General features: G+C 38.2%; 1 protein-coding gene and 1 non-coding gene across 2 annotated transcripts; one reads left to right on the plus strand and one right to left on the minus strand.

Annotated features, from left to right (window-relative positions):
* Positions 1 to 1,199: 1,199 nt before the first annotated feature.
* LOC134800356 (chymotrypsin-1-like) lies at positions 1,200 to 8,678 on the plus strand. The gene is made up of 5 exons (XM_063772856.1): positions 1,200 to 1,263; positions 2,159 to 2,339; positions 3,506 to 3,755; positions 4,560 to 4,670; positions 8,495 to 8,678. The coding sequence occupies exons 1-5, from the start codon at positions 1,200 to 1,202 to the stop codon at positions 8,639 to 8,641; spliced, it is 753 nt and encodes a 250-aa protein (XP_063628926.1). The 3' UTR covers positions 8,642 to 8,678.
* Positions 1,309 to 1,380, minus strand: Trnaa-ugc (transfer RNA alanine (anticodon UGC)). The gene has a single exon. It is a non-coding gene; the product is annotated as a tRNA-Ala (tRNA).
* Positions 8,679 to 25,268: the final 16,590 nt, after the last annotated feature.

The raw sequence follows: 25,268 nt of genomic DNA on the forward strand, positions 1-25,268 counted from the left end.
TAACACTGCGCGGTTGCGAACTGCATCGCAGCCATAATTGTGTGTTTTTAGTTTTAAGATATATTTTGTAATAATATGTAAGTATGCTAGTTTTAAGGTATTTATCTATGGGCCAATAGTTGCCTGAAAATAAATATTTTCATTTCATTTCATTTCATATGGCCCTTTAAATTTTCGACATATAAATGTATTAATGTGCTAATTATCGCACTAGTGCGGTAAAGTACCACCATATGTACATAATGTAAAAATAATTTCAGGTTATATTTATTCAAATAATAATCATAAAGTTTAAGAAAAAAAAGTGCCATCGAAAATAATTATCTTTTCCGCTAGCAAAGTTAATAAAATATGGCAGTTAAACTCTGCAGCTAAATTTGACAGCAGCAGGGCGCACCTTCATTAGTGCGGGTAATTTTGCCCTCATCTACTATTTACCTTACTGCCGTCTCACTCGGTTAAATATTAGCCTAAATTCTCTTGGTTTAGTTCCAGGGTTGGGAGATAAATTATAAAATGATCTTCATTATGTATGGATATCATGGTCGCATTTTTATCACTTGTCATGTCATGCGTCACTTTCGCACTTTCATACATGTTAGAACGTGACAGGCATGGTGACATTGGTGACAGATGATAAAAGGCGACCATATTGCCCTGCTGATCACTTTTTAAATTTTCTGGTAATTTGTAAGATGCGTTGACTGTCAACGACTCGCTACTTATAAAAAAAAAAACTAAAATCATAATAAGTAAGTTATGTCACCTGACGAAGGATTCGTTGAAATCTAAAAAAACATCAATCAACTTAAAATCCTTTGGGTTCTAGGATCTTTGAAGAAGATAAAACCTTTTAAGACATTTTTAGTAAAACCCAGATATTGTACTTTATTTATAAAAATATGGTTTTCAATTGTATCTTATTAATTTCGACTATTATTGTTGTTACTAACTAACCTATAGGTAAGTACAAATTAAACCACTTAATTAAAAATAAACGATTAATATATTATCAAATCTGAGGTTTTCAGCTGCGTTTGTAGTCATTAAGTACATATATGTAACAAGTAATTATTAAAAAAATAATGACATTCAAGACTCAATTACCGTTATCAGTAGGTAATCATTAAAGTTAACAATTTAATTAAAACAAAAATCAGTGGCCATTTTGGTGCATTTATTATTTCGCAAGAGTAGCAATGGCTGTACTGTGGGTGACCGTTTTCAGTAGTGTATTAATACTTTCAGCAGTATGGGGTTTTGGTAAGTAATAGAATAGAATAGAATAGAATAGAATAGATCAAAATCTGGTGAACGTGAGGCTCGAACCCACATCCTTGGATTGCAGGTCCAATGCGTTACCAATTCCGCCAGCTGACCATCAACGCCAATTTAGTCATTGCAACTGTGACAATACAACAATTTATAGATTGTAATAATGTGGTACGACCTACAATAAAAAAGGAAAAATACTAACATTTATTATGGGATGAAGTTAGATAAATCTTGTATTTTATAGTGAAACAATACAGTATAGTTTTTTTTATGTTTATTTTTTATTTTATTAACTATAATTGCATAAAGACAAATGACATCGACGCTGGCCACGCTAATTTTGTATAAATTTGACAGTAAGAATAAGTTAGTGAGATATGTATGCAATATCCTAATTAATTAAAAGGAAAGGGGACGGCCGCATTTCCATACATAAGATACAGAAGAGATCGCTTACAGCGATAAGATCGCCTGTTGCTACCTTTATTTACACTGTGAATCTGTTTTTAAACTTGTTTTCTTTGTGGTGCAATAAAGACTTTATATTACTTACACATGCTAAGTAAATAAGTATTCTGTTAAATATTAACTACAATTTATTTTTCAAAGTGTATTTTTCAATAAAAATACACGACATCACTTACCTTCTTTCTAATGTTAAAAAAACTAATATCAAGTCCATCATAGGGGCTATACCGTCCACTAGCGTTTTTCTCGAACAACAAACAACATTGCTAATTTCGTCAACAAAGCACCGATTGCTTTTAGTTTCAGCAATCAAAAGCAAATGGTTTTTTTCCTACGATTGAAAATCAAAGAAATATACGCTCGTGGACGGAATTAGCCACATTGACCTTAGTGAGTTTTTTAATAACGTTTTCAGGTTTACAAGCAAGTACCGGAGATAATTACGGTATCTACGGCGGGCATGAAATCAGTATCGAAGAAGCCCCCTACATGGTGGGAATATACGCCAGTACATTTCTATATTGGAGGTTCAGATTTAAGTGCGGAGGTTCTATAATTCACGAAAAATTCGTTGTGACTGCTGCTCATTGCGCCGTGTGAGTATTTATACTTTTAATATGCATATTAGGTTTCTTCAAAATATGGTTAGTTTAAATATAGTAGGTACCGTAAAATGGGGTGAGTAGGGATTGCGAGGAGAGTATTGGCTTATGAATGGGGAGAGAAGGGTGACAGGGAGGTGAGATGGTTTTTAAAGGCTACTGCTACCTAAATAATAATAATCCTATTACAAATGGAGCTATAGTAATATTCATAATAAAAAAAATCGATTCAACAACGAGTTTCAAAATCACATTTTGTGTGAAATCCGAAACTAAAATACAAACGGCCGGAACATTTATTAATAAAATTAAGTTTGCATAAACTGTAAAAATAAAATGTTATCGAGGTTTGAATGTCAGTTTTGTTCCTACTCACCCCATTTTACGGTATATGGAATAATCTTTAGGTAAAAATGTATCTAAGCTCTTTATGTATTTACCTGTTAACTAACTTCTTAACAATATTAATGTGTTAATGTTTACTAACGGAATGTAAATAAAAATTATAACTTTATTGAATTAAAAAAAATAGCAACCTTCAGACCCACAGCGCAGGTTTCGTCATCTTACAGAAAGCTCATCCACCTAAAGATTCTACAAAAAAATCCGTTACATAATAAAGTTAGTGGAATTTGTAAATAAATTGTCAATTTTTTTTGATATGAGAATGATCTCTTTAAAAAAAAGTATGGCTGGCGATAAGAACTTGTACCTAACAGAAAACTAATTTCCTTTATTTTTAAAATTCATGATTTCGTTTTCTTTTATTTCATGGTAAACATTTAATCAATCAATCTTAAAATAATATTTTTTCTCCCTTAAAGTGTTATATGTGAGTAGTTATGAACAAAATTATTATACTCAACCGTTTACTAAAGAAAGTACCAAACATTTTTGAAATGCGACTGTCATAAAAAAGGATACCATCTTTTTGGACCAAAACATTTTTTATTTTATTTCAAAAATTTATGTGTATCTTTATATTGTAGTATTAGTTGTAAATAATAGTGATACGTTAGTTTGAATTGTTAGTTGTATTTTATAAAATTGTTGATGTCTTGTTATTATTTTTGCTTGTATGTAAATTCAATGTTGACGTGTAAAAGTGCCCTTGTGGCATATTTGCTGAATAAATGTTGATGTTTGATGTATACCAACAGGGATTTCTACTCAGTCCAAGTCGCAGTTGGATCAAATCATTTAGACCAAGGAGACTTCATGGCTGTAGATGCGAGAATCACTCGCGACTACGACCACTCGGTGCTGTTCAACGACGTCTGTCTGTTGAAACTGGTCAAGTCTATACAGTTTGGGCCTAGGATGGCTCCCGTGCAGCTGCCTGAGGATGGATTTGAGCTGGATACATTTACTTTGGTCAATGTGACCGGGTGGGGAAAAACTGAAACCGAGGTATTTCTATATCTTGTTTTTAATTTGGATGAAACCGGATAATCATAAAATATCCTTATTCGCATTATCGTGCCTGATATTATAAGCCCTTCGAATATTCTATCAAGAAAACAAGCTACGAAAAATATACAGCCAGGGATACTATTCGCTTAGCACCCATATATAGAAATATGTAAGCTAAGCTAAACTGAAAATCGTAATTCGAGACCAAAAAAAGTAAGACAATGTTGCCACTGCAATACATTGTTTGTAAAATAGTAAATTCCTTTTTATAAATAAACACGCTAAGATGATTTATATATTGGTAATTTTACTCCTACGATTTAAAAAAGTACTTTTATTTACTTATTTTTACATAAATACAAGACGCGCTAGTAAAAAGTGGCAACATTATCTTACTTTTTTTGGTCTTGAATTACGATTTTCAGTATAATAGTTTTGCTGAATGAACGTGTGATTGAAATTATAATTGAACTTACATTAGACAAAGAGACACCTTTTTATTGCTTTTAATTGTTGATTTGTGTTCAAAGTTGTACAATTCTCGATTATAATAAAAAGCTGGCTCTGTACTAGCCTACAAAGGACACATATTCACTTTCCGTTGGGTTAAAGCCTGAGAGCTACTCACCGTTTTAAATAATTTTGATATGTTTTATAAATACATACTTAGTTAATATCTGGCTCTGCACTAGCCTACAAAGGACACATTATTGCCTGCGGGTTAAAGCCTGGGAGCTACTCCCCGTTATAAATAATTTAGATATGTTTTATAAATGGTTAAATATGTCTGTGTTTAAACAGATTCCAACAGCGACAACCCTCCGCCAAGTCTCAGTACAGGTCTTGCCAGAACAGTACTGTCCCATGGACACCGTGATTTGCGCCGGCTCTCAAGGCCATGGAACTTGCAACGTAAGACACTCTTCTTTAATATGTCGGCGGACAAAAATTACTATTATTCACGACGGGACTTAATCGCGTAAAATTAAGTTTTAAATTTACCTCCGAGTCTCAAGTTCAGTGGGTCCCATTGTCGAGTCAGGTTCAAATTATGAGATCCTAGGAAAACCAAGCGAACTCTTCAAATATGGCACACTTATAGTGATTCCAGTATTGCTTAGGTATCATCCTGAGACCCTGCATACAATTTTTGTACATAATATTTTAAACTTTTATTTACGCTGAGGGTTTCAAATTCAAAACAAAACAACTCAGCACGGATATCATGGTCACATTTTATTACCTGTCATGTCATGCGTCACTTTCGCACTTTCATATTTGTTAGAACGTGACAGGCATGGTGACATAATGATAAAAGGCGACCATCTTAGCCCTACAGTAGCGGTATCATGGTCGCATTTTTATCACCTGTCATGCCATGTGTCACTTTCGCACTTACGTATTTGTGAGAACGTGACAGGCATGGTGACATATGATAAAAGGCGACCATTTTAGCCTTACAGGAGGGTATGCATTTGCTCTTAGAAATTAAATTTGGGTAAAGTGGAAATACTAATGGAGACCATTAAACTAGCAAAAAGCAGAGCTTTGTAAGGGCTCGCGGAGTTTTTCTACCTAAACGTACCGGACCGCGACTTTGATCCAATTCGAGGCTTGTTTCATGTTCGATCGAGTGGGTGGGCACGTAATAAGTCCGTTAAGGCCGTAACACACTAACGCACCGCACCGCGACCTTGGTGCGTCGTACCCATAAGTGAGAGCGGGAAAGAGATATATGTTTTTCGTTCTCACTTATGGGTGCGACGCACCGAGATCGCGGTGCGGTGCGATAGTGTGTTACGGCCTTTAAGAACGCAACGATAAGTAAGAGCAAGAAAGAAATATACTAACCGGCCCTCGGTTGCTGTCCGGTACGCCTGTTTGTTACAGCGTTTACTTTGTCCATTAAAAACGTGTCCAGACGACAAAATCAAATTGCCAATATCATCCACACGTAATATACAATTTCATAAGCGCTTATTACATCCTACACGGTCGCCCAGTACTTTTTGTAAGGATGCCAACTGGCTTTCCTACATAACGTTGGGTCAGCGAGCCAATGTCCTTGAATTTATTTTTGCGTCCACACCACACAATTCAGCGAAAAACTATCCCGTCTGGACACCTACTGGCGGTAATCACGCTGCTCCGCACATAAACACACACACACAGTTCCACTAGGTACAGCCAGGGTACAGCATTAGCTCTATCTTGGGCCCTGCTCTTCTAAGTGCTCATCAAGACGAGTCGGATGACCAAAACAGCGTGTGCCTATGTTGCAACAAACCTGAGTTCCATTAGGTACTGCCAAGGTTCAGCATCAGCTCTATTTTGGTTACGGCTTTCCCAAATGCTCATCAAGTCGAGTCAGATTACCAAAACAGCGTGCGCCTATGCTGCACCAAACCTGAGTTCCACTATGTACTGCCAGGGTTCAGCATCCGCTTTATCTTGGGTACTGCTCTCCCAAGTGCTCATCAAGACAAGTCGAATGATCTAAACACCGTGTGCCTATGCTGCACCAAACCTGAGTTCCAATAAGTACTGCCGGGGTTCAGCATTGGCTCTATCTTGGATACTGCTCTCCCTTCCCTAGTGCTCATCAAGACGGATTGGATGACCAAAACAGCGTGTGTCTATGTTGCACCAAACCCGAGCTCCACTAGGTACTGCCAGGGTTCAGCATCACCTCTATCTTGGGTACTACTCTCCTAAATGCTCATCAAGATGAGTCGGATGACCAAAACATAATGTGCCTTTGTTGCACCAAACCTGAGTTCCACTAGGAACTGCCAGGGGTCTGGGTCATTTTGTTGAACTGCACGCCGACGTTGCAATTGGCGTGCGGTCGGCGTGTATAGTCCGTTTGTTTTAGCATTAGAAAGAACTTCGCAGAAGTAAGCTTGTGGTTCCAAATCCGGAACTTTTAGCGGTAATAATTTGAAGTAAATTATATGTATTGACCATGCTACATTAGATAATTCAATAATTATTAACAATTAAAGAGCCTGATAAAAACTGCACGCTTGCTTCTGTGGAGTTCTTTCTAATGCTAAAAAAAACAAACTATAGTTCCCATACAAGTTGCAGTCGTGTATCGGCCCTAAGTCACAGAAGTTTGTATTAATATGCTTATCTTTATAATTTTAGCAGTTCCAAGCAATAGTAACACTAAAGGCGCCATTCATTAATTACGTAAGACAATTTTTGCCAGTTTTTGACCCCCTCCCGCCCTATGTAAGAAATAATAAGAATTGGCTGACCCCCTACTTCTCCCACTCCCCTATATTACCATATATTACTTAAGAATCTAAAGGAAAAATTAGTGTAACACGTTTGGTTTGTTTTAGTGTTTATTTTTCAAAAAAAAATTTACGAATGTGATATTTGTACCTGTACAATGGTACTTGAGCTCGTTTAAGCTAACTCTGCACCGTGTTTGATAGCATAGTGTGTGTATTTTAAACGTCACAATTTCATAGAAATTAAAAAAAAATCGCATCTTTGTGATCTTACGTAAGAACTATGAAAACCCCCTCCTACCCCCTTGTAAGAAAAAATAAGATATGTTCGACCCCCCTCCACTCCAAAATCGTCTTACGTAATAAATTAATGGCGCCAAAACTGTTTCTCGAACTGAAAATACCCGATTTAAGTTTGCTAACACAACATGACTGATCAGTTCATCAGCGTCACAACACAAAACATACGAGTAAATTGACCTCCGCAGTGAATAATATACCTACAGGACGATTGATTGTTCTAGTAGGTATTCACAGAAACTTAATTGCTAAATTGGGAATCAAACCAAGCGAAGGTGGGTCTGGATCCAAAATTTTAACCCACTTTTGTATTCATCGTTGTTAATGGCGTAAGCGCCATAGACATTATTGAAATTAAAAACACCACATAGGTACCTATCGCTGTCTGAGTACCCACAACACAAATTTGTATGAGAATGTCCAATATTTATTTATTTATTTACTACTAATCTGTCAGAGAAATAAATAATTAACATTAGCACGAATGTTAATTCATTATATTGCCAACAGATGGCGCTAGTAGTAATACAAAGTGTTATTACTTTATTTAATTTCTTTAGGTTTATAAAATGATATTTTTATGTTTGATAACACATCTAGACATGAATTTAAATTACTATGTTAAATTTCAAACCTAACAGTGCAGTAGTTTTTCCGTAAAGTGTACCACAAGAATGCATATAGTTCGTCGAATAGTGATAGGGCTCGCTTCGCTCGCCCTAATAATAACATATAATGTCATTGTGACATCTGTTTTGTGAAGTCGTTTCTCTTTCTTATACCTACTTACCTTTTTAGGGTTCCGTACCCAAAGGGTAAAACGGGACCCTATTACTAAGACTTCGCTGTCCGTCCGTCCGTCCGTCCGTCCGTCCGTCTGTCACCAGGCTGTATCTCACGAACCGTGATAGCTAGACAGTTGAAATTTTCACAGATGATGTATTTCTGTTGCCGCTATAACAACAAATACTAAAAACAGAATAAAATAAAGATTTAAATGGGGCTCCCATACAACAAACGTGATTTTTGACCAAAGTTAAGCAACGTCGGGAGTGGTCAGTATTTGGATGGGTGACCGTTTTTTTTTTGCATTTTTTTTCTGTTTTTTTTTTTTCATTATGGTACGGAACCCTTCGTGCGCGAGTCCGACTCGCACTTGCCCGGTTTTTTCTAATGTTGATCCTATTTCTACAGGGTGATAGCGGAGGTCCCTTAGTATACAACAACGTGCTGGTCGGTTTGGTGTCCTACCGTCGACAGGACCAATGCGCAGGACCATTTGGCACCGTCTACATGAGAGTGGCCAGCTATTCCGAGTGGATCAAAAGCCACTTGACTTAAGATTGCATCTTTATATTGGGAATAAAGCATGAAGAAACTATATTATTTTAGTTAAATTATTTGTGTATTAATACAGTAACTATACATTTAGCGTTTGCGTCAAATCCAGTGGTTCTGATTTTTTGTATTTCCAAAGGGTCGGCTCGCCAGGTCCAATCTATGCTATATTTCTTCCTGCCCTTAGCAACTAGGGCAAGTTATATATCATTTTCATATGTATGAGGGAAGGCAGGGATTAATCCGAACAATTCCTCGCAGCACTCCCCGTTAAGGATGATGACTCACGTTAGACCGGGCCGTGTCCGGGCCGGAGCTTCCGGCGCTTACTTTTATACGACATGACAGTGATCAAGTGATGCTTTCCATAGAAAACGATGTGCTGGAAGCTCCGGCCAGGACACGGCCCGGTCCATGCGATAATAAATCTCTACGCAGCGCCAAGGAGTCAAGTCGATCAGAAATACGCTGGCAACCGACAATTCGAGTACGGTCTAGTGCAGCGGTCGGCAACAGGCGGCCCGCGAGCCCTCCTGGCTATTTTGTATGTAATATTGACAAAATACAATGTCTGATAAAGTGATAAATATTAACAAAGTGCGGCCCGCGTCAACTTCGTTAACTACTATGTGGCCCTTGGCTGCTTAAAGGTTGCCGACCGCTGAAAGGGAGAAGCTGGTACTGCTGCTGCTGGTGGTGCCCCCTGCCTACAGATGAAATAGTAGTTTGTGTTACAAGGGATCAAAATGATATATTTCCGTCAAGGGCGTACATTGAATCCTGAGCGTAATGAGGGATTCAAGTGTTAACGCACAAGACAATAGTACATTTCGATGCTAGTGCGGAAGGTATGTCATTACTTCACGAGTACCGAGATATCTTGCCACGAGCCGCAGGCGAGTGGGAAGACTCGGGACGAGTGAAGAATGACATTTCCGCACGTGTATCGAACGACGTTTTTTAATACAGTTGCGAAAAAATAAGTAAAACATTGTTAATCGTACACTAAACAAAAGTGGTAACAGTGACAGCTCGCTTAGACGTCGACTTTAAGTATATTATATCTATGGGCGTTTGGCAGCTATTCCGTTCCATTCAGACACCTTATTAAGAACGGAATTTTCAATATTCAATATTAAAAAATAAACGTGTTATAATGATGAAGAGGTAAGTATTAAAATATGAAATATGTATATTTTTCATATTCTTACATTAACAGTAGGTTTTTATGCTGATTACGACGTTTAAAGGAAACTAATATTAACACTCATCAATAAGTAGTCGTGAATTGGAACAAGTATAAATTTAAAAAAATTGGAAAAGTAAAAAGCACTAGTTCGACATAACCAACTTTCCGAACGCTAAACAGCTACGTAAAGTAGCACTTTGTGAGCAACTGTATTAAAAAATAATTTTTGATACCGTGTGACACATACTGCTTTCCACATCAACTATGAGGAAAATAAAAAAAACTTAGTGTTGACACAATTATTATGTTTCAAAATATTATTCAAGCTAAAAAAAGAATGCAAAAATAACAAAAACAGTGTTCTAGAACAGAAAAGTGCCACTTTGATCCCCCCTAGCAGGGAGGAAAAGTGCCACTTTGATCCCTCCTAGCGGGGAAGAAAAAGCCCTTTTCCGAATAGGTCATGTGAAAACAGTATTTCATATGTGGCATAAGTATATTTGAATTAAAATCGTTCTAATTTTTTTTGTCAAATAAATATAAAGGTTATAAAAAAAACAGTGTCGGAATAATCACGTTTTATTTTGATTACCAAATTTCCCGCATTATAATTGTAACGGCTACATTATATACAGATATATGTAGTGCATAATTGTTTTTAAATAAAAATATAAAAAAAATAATAAAAATAAAAATCATTTATTTCGGACGATTCAATCCATAGTTGTTAGTAACAAACTTAAAAATAGACTTAAATTACTATGTTAGTACCTAAACTAAGATGTTCGGAGGTCCAGTGCCTAACTAATGCACTATCCCATCTCCCTGCCACTACGGCCAGGAGACTGTGGCGGCTGTCGCGCACCCTGCGGAGCGTCGCGGCGCAGCGCTTGCGCAGCGTCGCGTGGAAACCGTCCACATGCGCGTCGGCGAACATGCCCGACGCGCTGCAGTATCGCGGCAGCCGCAACAGTACCCTGAACGCGTCGTTGTATTGTATTGTACCCGCATTGCATTTATAGTACGCTGCGTGTACGAGTATCTCGTCCACAAGCTGCAGGCGTACAACGAAGTACAATAAGCTCGAAACAGTTTTCCATCGTATTTTCTCGGAAACGTTCGTATTTGTTATGCTACTTTAGTCAACCTCAGTACTTTTTGTACCGAGACTGACTGAAATAGCGAGACACATTCGCACGTTACTGTGATAATACGATGGAAAATAATTATGCACTACATTTGTAAGGTAATATCCTTTTTATATACCTACTGCTTCTTCTTTCTCATTCGTTCTAATGAAGATTTTTTAGAACGGTATTTTTAATCCACTTCAAGTACTTGGTCACCCTCGTGTGTCTCGTCCCGATGAAACCGCATGAGGTTCTACGTTTGATTCCGCCAGACCCCGATAAGAACACGGCCGTAGGTTAGGGGTCCTCCGCTGTCACCCATTAAAAAAAATAAAAAATTAACATGTTCATTCAAATTTATATAAATTTGTTATGGTTTTGACACGAACTGTGCGGATATCATGGTCGTTCTTGTCTACGACAGCGTGATAAAACGGTGTCTGTCACTTTCTATCCGACGGTGTTAAAAAGTGACAGTTATTTTATCACGTGGATAAAGATGGATAAAGCCGGGACGATCATCTTGGTGATTGGAGCGCGTCTCACGCACGACATTCATTCATTTCGCATGCCCCATTCAGCGTGAGGGAGGTTGTATCAAAATAGGTTTACTAATAGTGGCAGAAAGTTGTTTATTAAGTAGAATTTTGTATTGCATAGTGTTACTTGGTAGATATGTATATCATTTGACAGTAATACTTTTGGCATACTGCTTTTCGCATAACATTACTACGCAGAATTTCTTTTCGCATAATATTATTTGGCAGAAAAGCCTAATCCACTTAGAAAATACTGCCAAAAAATTAATATTATGAGAAATTACTATTATGTCAAGTATATTTATGCGACGGTAACATTCGACTAATAGTTTTTCTGCGATACGTGTTATGCGAAGTGTATTTCTGACAAATAATATTTTGCTAGATGAGGTAACCCATCAAAATAAGATCAAAACTAACAAGTTGTTAAATGTGATTTTGAAGTCGGACCAAGGTAACTCTGCATAGACTTATATATCACAATATTATACTTACATGGCAAGACGTATGGCCTTGAAACCCAGTGCAAATGATGGTCTTACGTTGTCCACGACATTCTTCTGTGGATATCGGGACTGTTACCAGTTGCAAAGCGTCTTGGAGTTCGTGCTGTAGAAAAACAAATGATTTATGGTTCAATTCCATGGCATTGCTACGTAGCATTGCAGCACGGATATCATTGCCAAATTTTTATCACTTGTCATGTCATGCGTCACTTTCGCACTTTCATACTTGTTAGAACGTGACAGGTATGGTGACAGATCGCCTGATCAAGTGATCATATTAGCCTTGCAGGTCGCGAGCTGCAGGTCATATTACCGTCTATACTGTGAGTTTCCTTGATAAATAGAGTTGGGTTATTTGCTGCATTGCTGTCGCTATTGACAGGTGTAGTAATTTATAGCGGTATCTTAGTAAAATGAATATGAATAATCTTAAGAAAACTAACTCTTGAAAAAAACAAAAAATGCTGCTAATCAGAATAATAGAAAATCTGATTTGTTATTTTCATCCCAATGGATTTAAAAACACGTTGTATGAAGTATCTTTCTACAATATTGAGCTATTATTTAAGAGCCCATCAACGTGCACACTAGCGCCACTGCTAAATAATCGTGATTATTTAAATTTAACGAAAGATATTTAAAAAAGGAGGCCGCTACGTACTGCATCTTGTATTTAAGTACCTTTTGAATACATCAAACTAGTTTTTATGTTTCTGGATTCGTCGATCTATGAACTCAAAACCAAAATGGCCGTATAACTTTGGACGCATAGATTGACGAATCCAGCAACATAAAAACTAGTTTGATGTATTCAAAAGGTACTTAAATACAAGATGCAGTACGTAGCGGCCTCCTTTTTTAAATATCTTTCGTTAAATTTAAATAATCACGATTATTTAGCAGTGGCGCTAGTGTGCACGTTGATGGGCTCTTAATACGAAATATAATACATACACTATGTTCGGTGTACCCCCATCCAGTTAAGTTGACCAAAGTACCTTCTAGTTCATATCTGGCATTAGGTAATGTGACTCTATTTACTTTGCTTCCAAAGTGTAAAGGATCCTTCAACTTCAACAAGCATATGTCATTAATATCATCAATAGGGTCGTATTCCTCATGACAAAATTTCTTTTCTGGTTTTATGAAAACTCTGTTTGCGTTATTTAAACTGTCGGTGCCGACATATCCCCACACAGATAATGGGACAACACTATTACTGAAAAAGAAAACACAAACATTAAATTTATTGGAAATAGGTTGCTGTACATAACTATTAATAAAAAAAAATATTATAAAAAACCCCTACGCTAGCCAAAAAATTACATTTTATGCCATAAATGCCATACTCTTTAAACTGTTGGATCAATTTCTATTAAACATAGCTAAGAACCACCGCAAGGAAACTCGCCTTCACGTAAAAGAAACCGCACCGAAATCGTTCCATCCGTTGGAGAGCTACGATGCCACAGACAGACAGACAGACATTGGCGTCAAACATATAACCCCTCTTTTTGAGTCGGGGTTTAAAAACTACAAGTGTGTTTTGTTTTAACTAGCACTCACGGCTTACCACAACCAGGTTCTAAGTATTTTCACCTATGGCCTTATTCTATGGGGTATCGCTTTAAATGTCGAGACGGTATCCAAACTTACGTAGGAACACTTGAATGTTTTATTTAACGTGGCTATTTTTCAGCAGTGGGACCCAATAAGGGTGATCATAATAGCCAGCTGGCCTTGCTCTAAAGACATAATTAATAGAGTCTGTTCAGAAAGAGAAGAGTCGTGGAATGTATTGGTCCTCATAAATTCCACCACTCTTCTCTTTCCGCACAGACTCTATCATCATCATTATAAATTTAGAGTCAGACCGAGAAAAGTCTGCAGCGATTTTGATAGCCCACGCAGTGAAAGTGTCATTTTAAACGTCAAACTTTTATGAAATTGTGACGTATAAATAACACTTGCACTGTGTGGGTTATCAACATCGCTGCAGACTTTTCTTGGTCTAACTCTAAGAGTTAGACTCTTGTCGGTGGTTCGATTTCCATGCATGTCGTTCCTCTGCCTTCTCCTTGACAGCCTGATACAACGCGATGTTGAGTTTGAGTTTGAGTTTCTTAGACTTATGTGGGTAATACATACCAGTGGCGGAGCATCCACACAAGTTGGTCCCCACCGGTTTATAATATGAAAAAATTTAACAGGTTACAAGTTAACTTATGAAGAAACAGCAGACTAAATTAGCTGTGGGGGCCTTGCAAATGACAATCAAACATCGACAAATGCCAAATGCCAGACGAGATGACAGATGCTACGAAAACTCACGTGATAATTTCCATACATTTTTAAGTTTCGATTGACAGTTTCTATCAACAATTGTCGTTTTGGCTTGATTGGTTGGTTGGTTTGCCCAAACGGCTATATCGTCGTACAGTCAAAAACAGAGCTATGAATACAGGCAAAGTGCCAAAAATATGTATACACGACCTTAATGTACAGGCAATAAAGTACTGTATACATATTTTTGACACTTTACCTGTATTCATAGCTCTGTTGTTGACTGTACTTAGTTTAGTACCCACCATACTTAGTTTTCCAATTTCTAATTTGAACTTAGTTCTATAAGTAAATTGGAACGAATTTCGGTTGTTTTAAAAGGCGATGAAACAAAAGAAATGCTAGTTTATTTAGTCAATGAAGATTCTAATTATTAGATTGAAACGGAGTGTACATTGTAATATACACTGGGCTTTACAAGGATATATATACTGGTATTGAAAATACTTACCGCAAGCAATGTGCAGCAGTCAGGATGAACCTATTGTTGATGACAGAGCCCCCGCAAAAATATATTTATTGTTATTGCTGGGTATAGGAGAGAAAAATGTGCTGTTCGCGATAACACGCTAGTTTTCTCTCCTGTGGGCAATAACACAGTGATCTGTTTGACCCAGATATACCGTATAGCCCCCGTAGACAATATGCCAATCGTTAACGCTACGTAGCGAACGAAACGCGAGTAGCTAGATCAGTGCCCCAAACACGTTAGTTCCGCGTAGCATTATTCCCGATCGCATTATTCCCCACTCGCGTTAGTTCCGCGTAGCATTATTCCCGGTCGCATTGTTCCCCACTCGCGTTAGTTCCGCGTAGCATTATTCCCGGTCGCATTTTTCCCCACTCGCGTTAGTTCCGTGTAGCATTATTCCCGGTCGCATTTTAGACGGAGCCCCGCGGGGCTCCTATTTCTGGGCGGTTTGCCCTTCGGGCATCTGAAGCTACCTAACGAACCTAACCTACCTACACCTTTTTCCCCAAAGTGTAATGTTTTCATGGACGTCACACTAAATTAATAGGTTAGGTAGGTTAGGTTCGTTAAGTAGCTTCAGATGCCCGAAGGGCAAACCGCCCAGGTCTAGCTAAGTTGTGTACTAAATGTTTTTTGAAAAACAAACTCTAGTGGGGAAAAATGCGACCGGAAATAATGCTATTTACGCGGAACTAACGCGAGTGGGGAAAAATGCGATCGGGAATAATGCTACGCGGAACTAACGCGTTTGGGGCACTGATCTAGCTACTCCGAAACGCAAATGCCCAACTGCCGTATTCGAACTTCAAGATATTCACAAGAGACGACACGTACTAGATCCATTCTAGATACATTATAGTTTAGATATCAACTAGTTCTCTTTTGCAGCGCAATTCGGGCAACCAATGTCACTTTTACGTTAGATAGAGTAAGATATCTATTAGATGTGAATTGGATCTCTAAGTCATATCCTGTGGAAATCGTTCAACAGTATCTCCAGAATCGCGCAAATGTCAAATTTGACAGGTTCGATCTTAAACATATCGTTATCGTATCTTGGTGATCTAAAAGATGTCTAATAGATGTCTATTTCAAAATCCGAATCGGGCCCCAAGTCACACTAATATGGAAGAGTGATAAAGAGACACATAGCGATTCGATGGCGAAGCGTAAGTGATCGTCACCTTGGCTAGGCCGCATAACACTTCACTTACCATAACACCCTGAAAATGAAAATGATACACTAAAGCCAAAAACTAACAACCGTTGTAGGCCAGCCATGTTGAAACACGTTTGAAATGTATTTATTATGTTGTTGCATTTATAAACAATACACAGCATAATAATTAGTTAGATAAGGAAATGTTCTGAATTATTAATTTACTTTATCGAATGATTTATTAATAGCTCAACAGATTTTAATTACTAATTTAAATTAACTATAAGGAAAAATTGGGTCATTATAGTAATTTTAATCTAAGCTTTGTATAAAAATAATTAGATACAGTTAGACTAAGATAAGTCTGCAATGATTATGATAGCGCACGCAGTGCAAGTGTTATTTATACGCCATAATTTCATAGAAGTTTGACGTTTTAAATAACACTTGCACTGCGTGTGCTATCAAAATCGCCCGGGAGACATTATTGGAAGTTAAATTAAAACTTGTAAAATATGATAAGGTTAGGTGAATATAATTCCATAAGTTATTTAAAGGGGCCCACAGATTACCAGTTCGCCGGACGATATCAGCCTTTCAGATGTTCGAAGCTGTTAAATTTTACGTTTAACTGACAGGCCGATATCGTCCGGTAATCAGTGGGCCCCTTAAAACACCTTTTGATGGAATGAAACATTGGAGTATATTTCGGAGGATTTTTTAAAATAAAACAACCAGTATTTTATTGTTCGTGTAATCCCAGAAAGATACTCTCGAGATATAGTAGAGCTAATATCGGTGTAACTTTTCGGGCTGGTGGAGTGAAAAAAGTTCACCTGGCGCCTATTTCACTAACTTGACAATTGACACCTGACACTGATAATTCCGCGATAGCTTGATCGCGTTTTTATCGCCTGTCGTGTCATGCATCACTTTTGTGCTTACAAACTTATTAAAACGTGACAAACATGGTGCCAGACGCTAAAGAGGTGCCCATCTTAGCCTTACTGTACATTTCTGGGTCAGTAAGTAATGACGGTAGGTACCGTCAATGTTTATTTGTTAAACCAGCAATGTATGGTGCATTGTCAATATCACGCGATTGTCAGTGTGGTGAAACAGGGGCGTATTAACTCGACTGTGATATTACAAGTTATCGTTAATGGTGGTGGCGATCCAATCCAGGTAGCTGTTGACCCTGACGTAGACGGCACCGTTAGGCTGGCCACACCCTCGGCCGTAGGACACGATCCCGACTTGAACGTTGTACCAACTTAAAGGACCTCCGCTGTCACCCTGTTTAAATATAAAGAAGGGTAAAGGATGCGCTAGACCAGGCTGGGCCCAAGCCGAGGCGTCCGACATGTCATTTTCTATGACGGCTCATCGGTGATCACGTGGTGCTTTCCATAGAAAATGAAGCGTCAGAAGCTCCGGCCCGGCCTCGGCCCAGTTTAGCGTGAGCCATCTTTAAGAAGAATAAGCAGAAATAAACACTTTTACAAGATATGCATGCCCCCCCTAAGGCGTAAATGGATAACATGTTGAAGTCGAGAGCTGAGTCTCGCCAAGCAGTGAATTCATCTACTTTTTCTAAGCAGAAGCGGTATCACGGTCACATTTTTACCAGCTGTCATGCCATGCGTCACTTTCGCACTTACATATTTGTTAGAACGTGACAGGCATGGTGACAAATGATAAAGAGCCGACTATCTTAGCCCTACAGGTGTAGGTGATACTGCTTAAAACAAAATCAATTTGCGTCAGAATCAGAAGGATGCTGACGTCGTAAATCGACTTGGTGTTTGTCGTTTGCGATAAAAATAATGTTTCTTAACAGTCTGAGTCCGGGTCGAAGCATCCAACACTAATATTCTCATTGACGTATTATATCAAAGGACTGGCTTTACGGGCACTAAAAATGGTACTAGTTCAGCAGTGTCACTCACGAATTCGAGCCAATCGTGCAGCCTAACGCAACTAACGCGTGATGCGAACTCATCTACCAATCGCGTTGTAGCGGTGTCACACCGCACACCGCTATACTGTCCCCATTCATGCCCCATTCTTATTACCCATAAGGCCAGTCCTTAGATATATACGTCAATGAATATTCTATAGAACTAAAGCCACTCCGAGTCTCAGTGATCACGTGACCCTTTCTATAGAAATCAAAGTTTTGAACGCCCGAGGCGTTCAAAACTTGGCGCCCAAACACAGGGTGTTCTAGTGTGAGTCATTCTAATCCAAGTAAATAAGAGATCACATACATCCGGGTGGCCCCAAATACTAGTTAATGGAGAAAAATCTGGAGTGCTTACCACGCAGGAATCGTGTCCTTTATTTCCGGCACATATTTGCTTTGCAGTGGTAGATGGATAATATTTACGGCAGTTCTTATCCGACATGATTGGTATCAACACTTGGCGCATGTCCTCTACTGCGCCTTGCTGTGTGACATAAAAAAGTATTTTTTTTATTTAATATCAATGGCTAATTCCGTCATAGGGACTATTCCGTCCACTAGCGTTTTTCTCGAACAACGAACAGCATTGATCATTTCGTCGACAAAGCAGCGATTGCTTTTAGTTTCAGCAATCAAAAGCAAATATTTTCCTACGATTGAAAATCAAAGAAATATACGCTCGTGGACATAATAGGCCCATTTTGTCAAATATGGCTATCTTGATCCAAGCCTTTGTCGCTGACTGTACTTTTGTTTCAACATGCAACAATTGTAACAAACCCAAACAAAACTAGCCCTCTAGTTTATACGAAGCCATGGCAGTTGTAATATTGAACTCTTTACAGTTCATATTTAAACAAATATTTTTTATGACACGCTTTAGAGGGTTAAGTTGCGTTCTTTTATTACAGATTTCCTATAGCAGATCAGCTCGGTGGTACCATAACTAACCACATAAAAGGAGTACCTTTTCATGTGTATAAATAAGGGTTGAATAAGAAAATTAACCTTAATAGTTCTTAACGTTTGTGTACCTACGTCTACACCTACAGGAAAGCAGTGAACATAGTTTTGCGTTTGACCCAGCTGTGTTCCGACGTGTCGGAAGCCGGTGTTGCTCGAAGCAGCTGTGGAAAACATCCTATCTAGGTACTTACACTATTTTCAGTCTTTCCCCACCCGGTAACATTGACCATAGTGCCCGGTGCTAGCGAAACCGACTCATCAAACGTGATCACTGCAATCTTGTCATTATTATCAAAGTCCTGTATCGGATCCTTCAGTTTTAGCAGACATATGTCGTTGGCATGGGTAGGGAACTGAAAGTCGTCATGGCATAGTTTTTGCTCGGGTTTAATGAAGACTCCTTCTTCGTCAAACAAGTTTGATAAACCGATGTAGCCCCATGAATTAAAAGGTTCTTCGGCGTTTCTGTAACATTATTTCAATGTGATTATCATCATCATTATTTTAGCCTTCAGTCGCCCACTGCTGAGCATTGGCCTCTCTTCGTGTACGTTCGTGTTCGCAGTGGCGTACACGAAGAAAGAAAATACTAATGTCCAGCAGTGAAAATACTAATGTCCAACTGTGAAAATACTAATGTCCAACAGTGAACATACTAATGTCCGGCAGTGAAAATACTAATGTCCAGCAGTGAATATACTAATGTCCGGCAGTGAAAATACTAATGTCCAGCAGTGAATATACTAATGTCCAGCAGTGAAAATACTAATGTCCGGCAGTGAAAATACTAATGTCCAGCGGTGAAAAAACGTAACCAACCGGAAACAGTGAGCAGCAGTCAAGATGAACTGTTCGTGGACGATGGATCCACCGCAAAACGACGTGTTTCCATCTTTGTTCGCTGTCCATAGCGCAGCAATCCAGGGTGCGTCTTCGATATCAGTCATATGACCTCCGATAATGCGCTGGGTAAGATCGTCTGAAGCTGCAACCTTTAAAACTGGAAGTATAATAAGTTTTTTACCAAAATACCATTTTTGGTACAAGCTTTTCTCGCTGACTGTACTTTTCTTATCACAGGCAACTAATACTCATCGAGACAATTCTAATATTCTATTCTATTCCTACTCAGAATTAGGAGCTCTTTCGATCCTTGTAGGAGAAAAAAGTATCTAAAAATTTGTATTTTCTTTCCGTTACCATCTTTCGTAGATTTTGTAGGACGGTAACGGAATACGGGGCCTTAAGCATATCGTTTTAAAATAGGAGCGTAATTTCGACTGTGTGGGGACAGGTTTTTATCGATGGGATGACTTTTAAATTATAATTTTCTATGAAAGTTGTACCCACCTGATCCTGCTAATAACACACTTATAGTGACTAGCGCCATTGCCAACGAACGAGCCATGGCGGAAACCGTCACAAACTACAATGTATCGAAATTTTTGTTAATTAAAAGTGTTTTTTACAAATGCAACCTGCAATTTCCATTTCCTTAATTTATACCCAACTTTAGTTTACTTTAATTGGCTGCAATTGTAATTATCAGCATTGATAAAGCAAGTTTATGTTCCCGTTCAGCTTGTTTGTACATGTTATCGAAAATAATCATTACCTATATATTTTAGGCGGACATGATACTGAAAATATACGAGGTAGGTAACGTAGGGTAAGACTATCACGTGGTAAGACTATGACTTGTATGGAATTCTCATACTGATTGTCTTGCCCCGAGAAAAATAAACTACTCGGAATGCTCGGAAGAACTTTTCGATTTGGTGCCATCGACTCGTTTTTATCACCGCACCTCCCGCCAAAGGAGCAAAGTTCATCCCCACTTCTTAAATACATGGCACACCAAGAATAAGCGGGCATCTCGCTCGTTTCTTCCCAGAACGTGCAGAATGTGGAATGACTTGCCTCCTGAGGTATTTCCTTTGCGCTACGACATGGGATTCTTCAAGAAGCGGGTATTTAGGGTTCTCAAGGGTCGGCAACGCTTAAGTGGCTCTTGTGATGTTGCTTATGTCCATGGGCGACGATGACCGCTTCCCATCAGGTGGCTCGTCTGCTTGTTTGCTGACTACCACATAAAAAAAACCTATGGTAGTTTTACACCTTAGGTACCATACATATATAATGTTTTTATTCTTATTCCTTAAAAATAATCTGAAGAATTTAACGAATATGAGATAATATTAGTTGTACATTAATTACTTACATTAATTAATCGCAATATAAATTAGAAAAAAAAATGATTTAGTGCAAACTTGATTAGAATGCTTCGATTTTAATTATGAACCTAACTACAACTTTAACCAATAATTATCTGCAAACGTATATAAGTTAAATTAATTTTAATTTTTTTTTAACTCGATAACTGATTATTATGATTTAGCTAAAACTATTCGTTACTATATAGTTACTAGGTACAAATGATCATGCAGGGGGTATCTTATCTTATACCTGTAAACGAGCAAGTCTTGTATATAGACATATTTATACTAGGTCAAGCAAATCTTGTCAGTAGAAAAAGGCGCGAAATTCAAATTTTCTATGGGACGATAACCTACGATAGCCTTTTTCTACTGACAAGATTTGCTTGACCATCTATATATATTTCGGGGATCTCGGAAACGGCTCTATTTAGATGAAATTAGCTAGATGGGCGTTTTTGGGAGCGAAAAATCGATCTAGCTAGGTCTTATCTCTGGTAAAACACGTATTTTTGAGTTTTTGTATGTTTCCCGAGATATTATAATTGGGATGCCATTTCAGTGTACATTTCAATGAACGTTGGTGTGAAATTTCCCTTATTTGTTCAATAACGTTAAGTGCTGTTTGACAAAATATGTTTAAGACAAAATATATAAATACGAACGTACATATAAAACTTAACATCTAATTCTAAAAATAAATAAAAATAAACTTAATATAAATAACTAAAAACTATTCCCCTGCGGCAGGTGCCGTAGATGCTGGCTGCATTTTCTCGCTATATCCTAAAGACCCAACCCAATTTTTGCGCTTTTGAATTTGAGACTTTATTCTATTTCTGTAAGAGTTCATAACTCGAATTTCATTTGTATTTGTACAAGTACGCGGGGACTTATGAACGTATCGCAATACTTATTCTTTATCAGTCGACCGGTCTGGTCTAGTGGATAGTGACCCTGTCTGCTAAGCCGATGGTCCTGGGTTCGAATCCCAGTAAGGGCATTTATTTGTGTGATGAACACTAATATTTGTTCCTGAGTCATGGTTGTTTTCTATGTATTTATCTATACAAGTATGTATATCGTCGCCTAGTACCCATAGTACAAGCTTTGCTTAGTTTGGGGCTAGGTTTGATCTGTGTAAGATGTCCCCTAATATTTATGTGAGAAAGCTACAAGTTCTATGATCCCCGGTGGCGTCTAGTTTTGTTATCTAATTCTGTTTTATTTACTTGTTTAATTCACAATTTATTTTTCACCTTACAGCTCTCGTGATTATGCGTCTTTTGAGCCTATTTTTTAATATCATATCTTCACAACTTTCCGAGATATAAGGGGATCGCACTTTTTCGTGAAATCGGACCGTATACTGGAGCGAACGAAAAGACATTTCCAATGTCAAAAATCATTAAATAATACGAACTTATGGTCAAGTGCGTACCTACATACATTTCTTCTAAATATTTTGGTCCCTATGGCAATGTACATTTATGATTTTGACTGTACAAACAGCAACACTCCTAACTGTACATCGGTGGACGGTGGACCTTATTATAAAAGGAATAAGGACCACCGATGTACAGTTAACAATGTGGGCGACGATACCCACGTTACTACACAACATATTACTACAATAGTGATTTGTCCAGGGAATTGTATGACGAATCACCTCATCAGAGCAACGTAATTTGGACTCACGGGGAGGCTGGCAAATAAATAAAAAAACTCGTTTATAAGAGCTATTAGGGGTGGTTTTGTTGGTAAAGTAAATAATAGGGGTTATTGTTGCTTATTTTGGTTCGAAACGTACAGTTAGGAGGTATAAAAACGATGGTACCTTCTTCTTCTTCTTCCTTGTCGTATCGAATGGGACGTGACGAATGTGGACACTTTTCACCAGTGCTCTCCTAGCCGCTCTGTCTTGGGCCCAGTGCATGCTAGCCTGCAATGTGGCGTATGGGACCTAGGTATGATGGTACCTAGGTAAACTAAATCATTGCTTGAATCAGAATAATTGACTGAGAGCTACCGGAAAATGTGTATTTTATTTACCTATACAAAACCCTGTTACCTATTAAAAAAGCTTAACAAATACAGTTATACAGCTTATCTAAATTTTAAAGAAAATACGCAGATTTTGCCAAGGGCTTATTTATTACACGGCGCGTCGTCACTGGTAGCTTCTCTTAACTCGTATATCTGGCAGCTGTTCATGGGTGAAAATCAGAGTAGCCGCCAAGAAAAACTATTAAAAAACAAACTGTTTATCGTAACCTGAGCTAAAATTTATTATTAACTTCTATTTTTTGTAATCACATTCTCATTAGAAATTATTTGTTTAAATTCTCGTGCTTACCTGTACGGCTACCACCAGTTTTGACATTGACAGATTAACTCGCGTCTACGTAAATTACTTTCTATACATCTCGCTTGCACTAATATGCGAGTACGAGCGAGATGCATAGAAAGTAAGTTACTTAAACGTGAGTGAATATGTCAATGTTAAAACTGGTGGTAGTGCTTCTGATGAGCTTTTGTAACGCTATAAATCAAAGTATAAGCCAAAAGGGTTATGCTAGGTTAGGAGTCGTAGGACCCCGCTTCGTAAAAGGGTTAGAATAACTCGTAGGTCATTCGGTTTAATATTAGTGCTATAAATCATAAATGGCCGGTCGTTAGTCAGGCGACAGATGTGGATTAATGTGCTTGCACCGCGATCAGATGAATCTCCATATAGACGGAGAGCTAGTACCGTAAAATGGGGTGAGTAGGGACGAAATCGAAGTTCAAACCTGGATAAAAGCTTATTTTTATATGTGGCACATTGATTTATATACAAAAAAAGTGTTCGGGATGTATTTTAGTTTGTCAATGATAATTTGTTGTTTCATTTCATAACTTTAGAGATAAACACGAAATAGTAGGAAATCCCAGCTCACCCGCAGTTGGGGTGACGAGGGATTTCCTACTAAGGTGAGTTTTGAAAATTGTTGGATCGACACTTTGGGATTATGAACATTATAATAGCTTGATTTATTTTTAGAATATATATAATTTACGCCTGTAAAATCCAACTCACCCCTCTGTCATCCCATCCTCACCCCATTCATACATAAAACCCAACTGCCCTCGTAATCCCTACTTACCCCATTTTACGGTACCGAACAAGTGGATTTTATTTATAATTTTTTCAATCCCCGTATCAATGAATTATTAATAGCAGAAGCATAGTCTGAAACAACCGGCCAAGTGCGAGTCGGACTCGCGCACGAAGGGTCCCGTACCATTACGCAAAAAACAGCAAAAAAATTACCTTTGTTGTATAGAAACCCCACTTAAATATTTATTTTATTATGTTTTTAGTATTTGTTGTTATACCGGCAACAGAAGTACATCATCTGTGAAAATTTCAACTGTCTAGGTTCATGAGTTACAGCCTGGTGACAAACAGACTGATGGACGGATGGACGGACAGACGGACAGCGGAGACTTAGTAAGGTAATAGGGTCCCGTTTTTACCCTTTTGGTACGGAGCCCTAAAAATGGTCTGAATACGGCAGCTGAAGCAGATGGCGCTGTAAGTTAACGTTAGAAAATCGAGCGCTCGGAATTCAGAAAATCGGCCCCAAGGACTACTTATAGTTAGTTGGGTAGTTTTAGGCTGGGTTTCCCACCAGAGGTGTTCGAGGATGCGTAGCGATAGCGCCACAACTATAATATCAATAGCAAATCAATAGTAATCAATACCTATTGGTAGTACCTACCTACTACCTACTATTTCTATCTTCTTTGTCAAACTGTACCATTTAATTACATAAAAGATATACAGTGGTACCTACTACTAAACGAAATTAATAACTAGCTTAAATCTAAAACAGGCTCTATAGGCATTGTACGAAGGATGCTGGCGGCATTTACTCGCTGTATTGCAATGCTAATGCGTTGTGCGAGGTAAGCGCCAGCTCTTCTTTTTGGTTTACTTTCAGTTATAGCCAGACTAGGCTCGGTGCAACGTAGACGGACTTTACACAAAGCCGGCCAAAAAGCATTCAAACGCCATTTTTAATTCTTTAATCACGAAACAAGCCTTTATTGCGGCGTCTGATTACTGCAATCTCGCTCGACAATTAGCCGAGGACATTAT

This window comes from Cydia splendana, chromosome 19 (genome assembly GCF_910591565.1).
Source record: "Cydia splendana chromosome 19, ilCydSple1.2, whole genome shotgun sequence".
Taxonomy (NCBI): Eukaryota; Metazoa; Arthropoda; class Insecta; order Lepidoptera; family Tortricidae; genus Cydia; species Cydia splendana.

What these genes read in the sequence shown, in the direction of transcription:
- LOC134800356 (XM_063772856.1), top strand. Translation starts at nt 1,200, where the DNA reads ATGGCTGTACTGTGGGTGACCGTTTTCAGTAGTGTATTAATACTTTCA. An exon ending in TTCAGCAGTATGGGGTTTTG is followed by an intron (nt 1,264 to 2,158) that starts GTAAGTAATAGA and finishes TAACGTTTTCAG; the next exon opens with GTTTACAAGCAAGTACCGGA. An exon ending in ACTGCTGCTCATTGCGCCGT is followed by an intron (nt 2,340 to 3,505) that starts GTGAGTATTTAT and finishes GTATACCAACAG; the next exon opens with GGATTTCTACTCAGTCCAAG.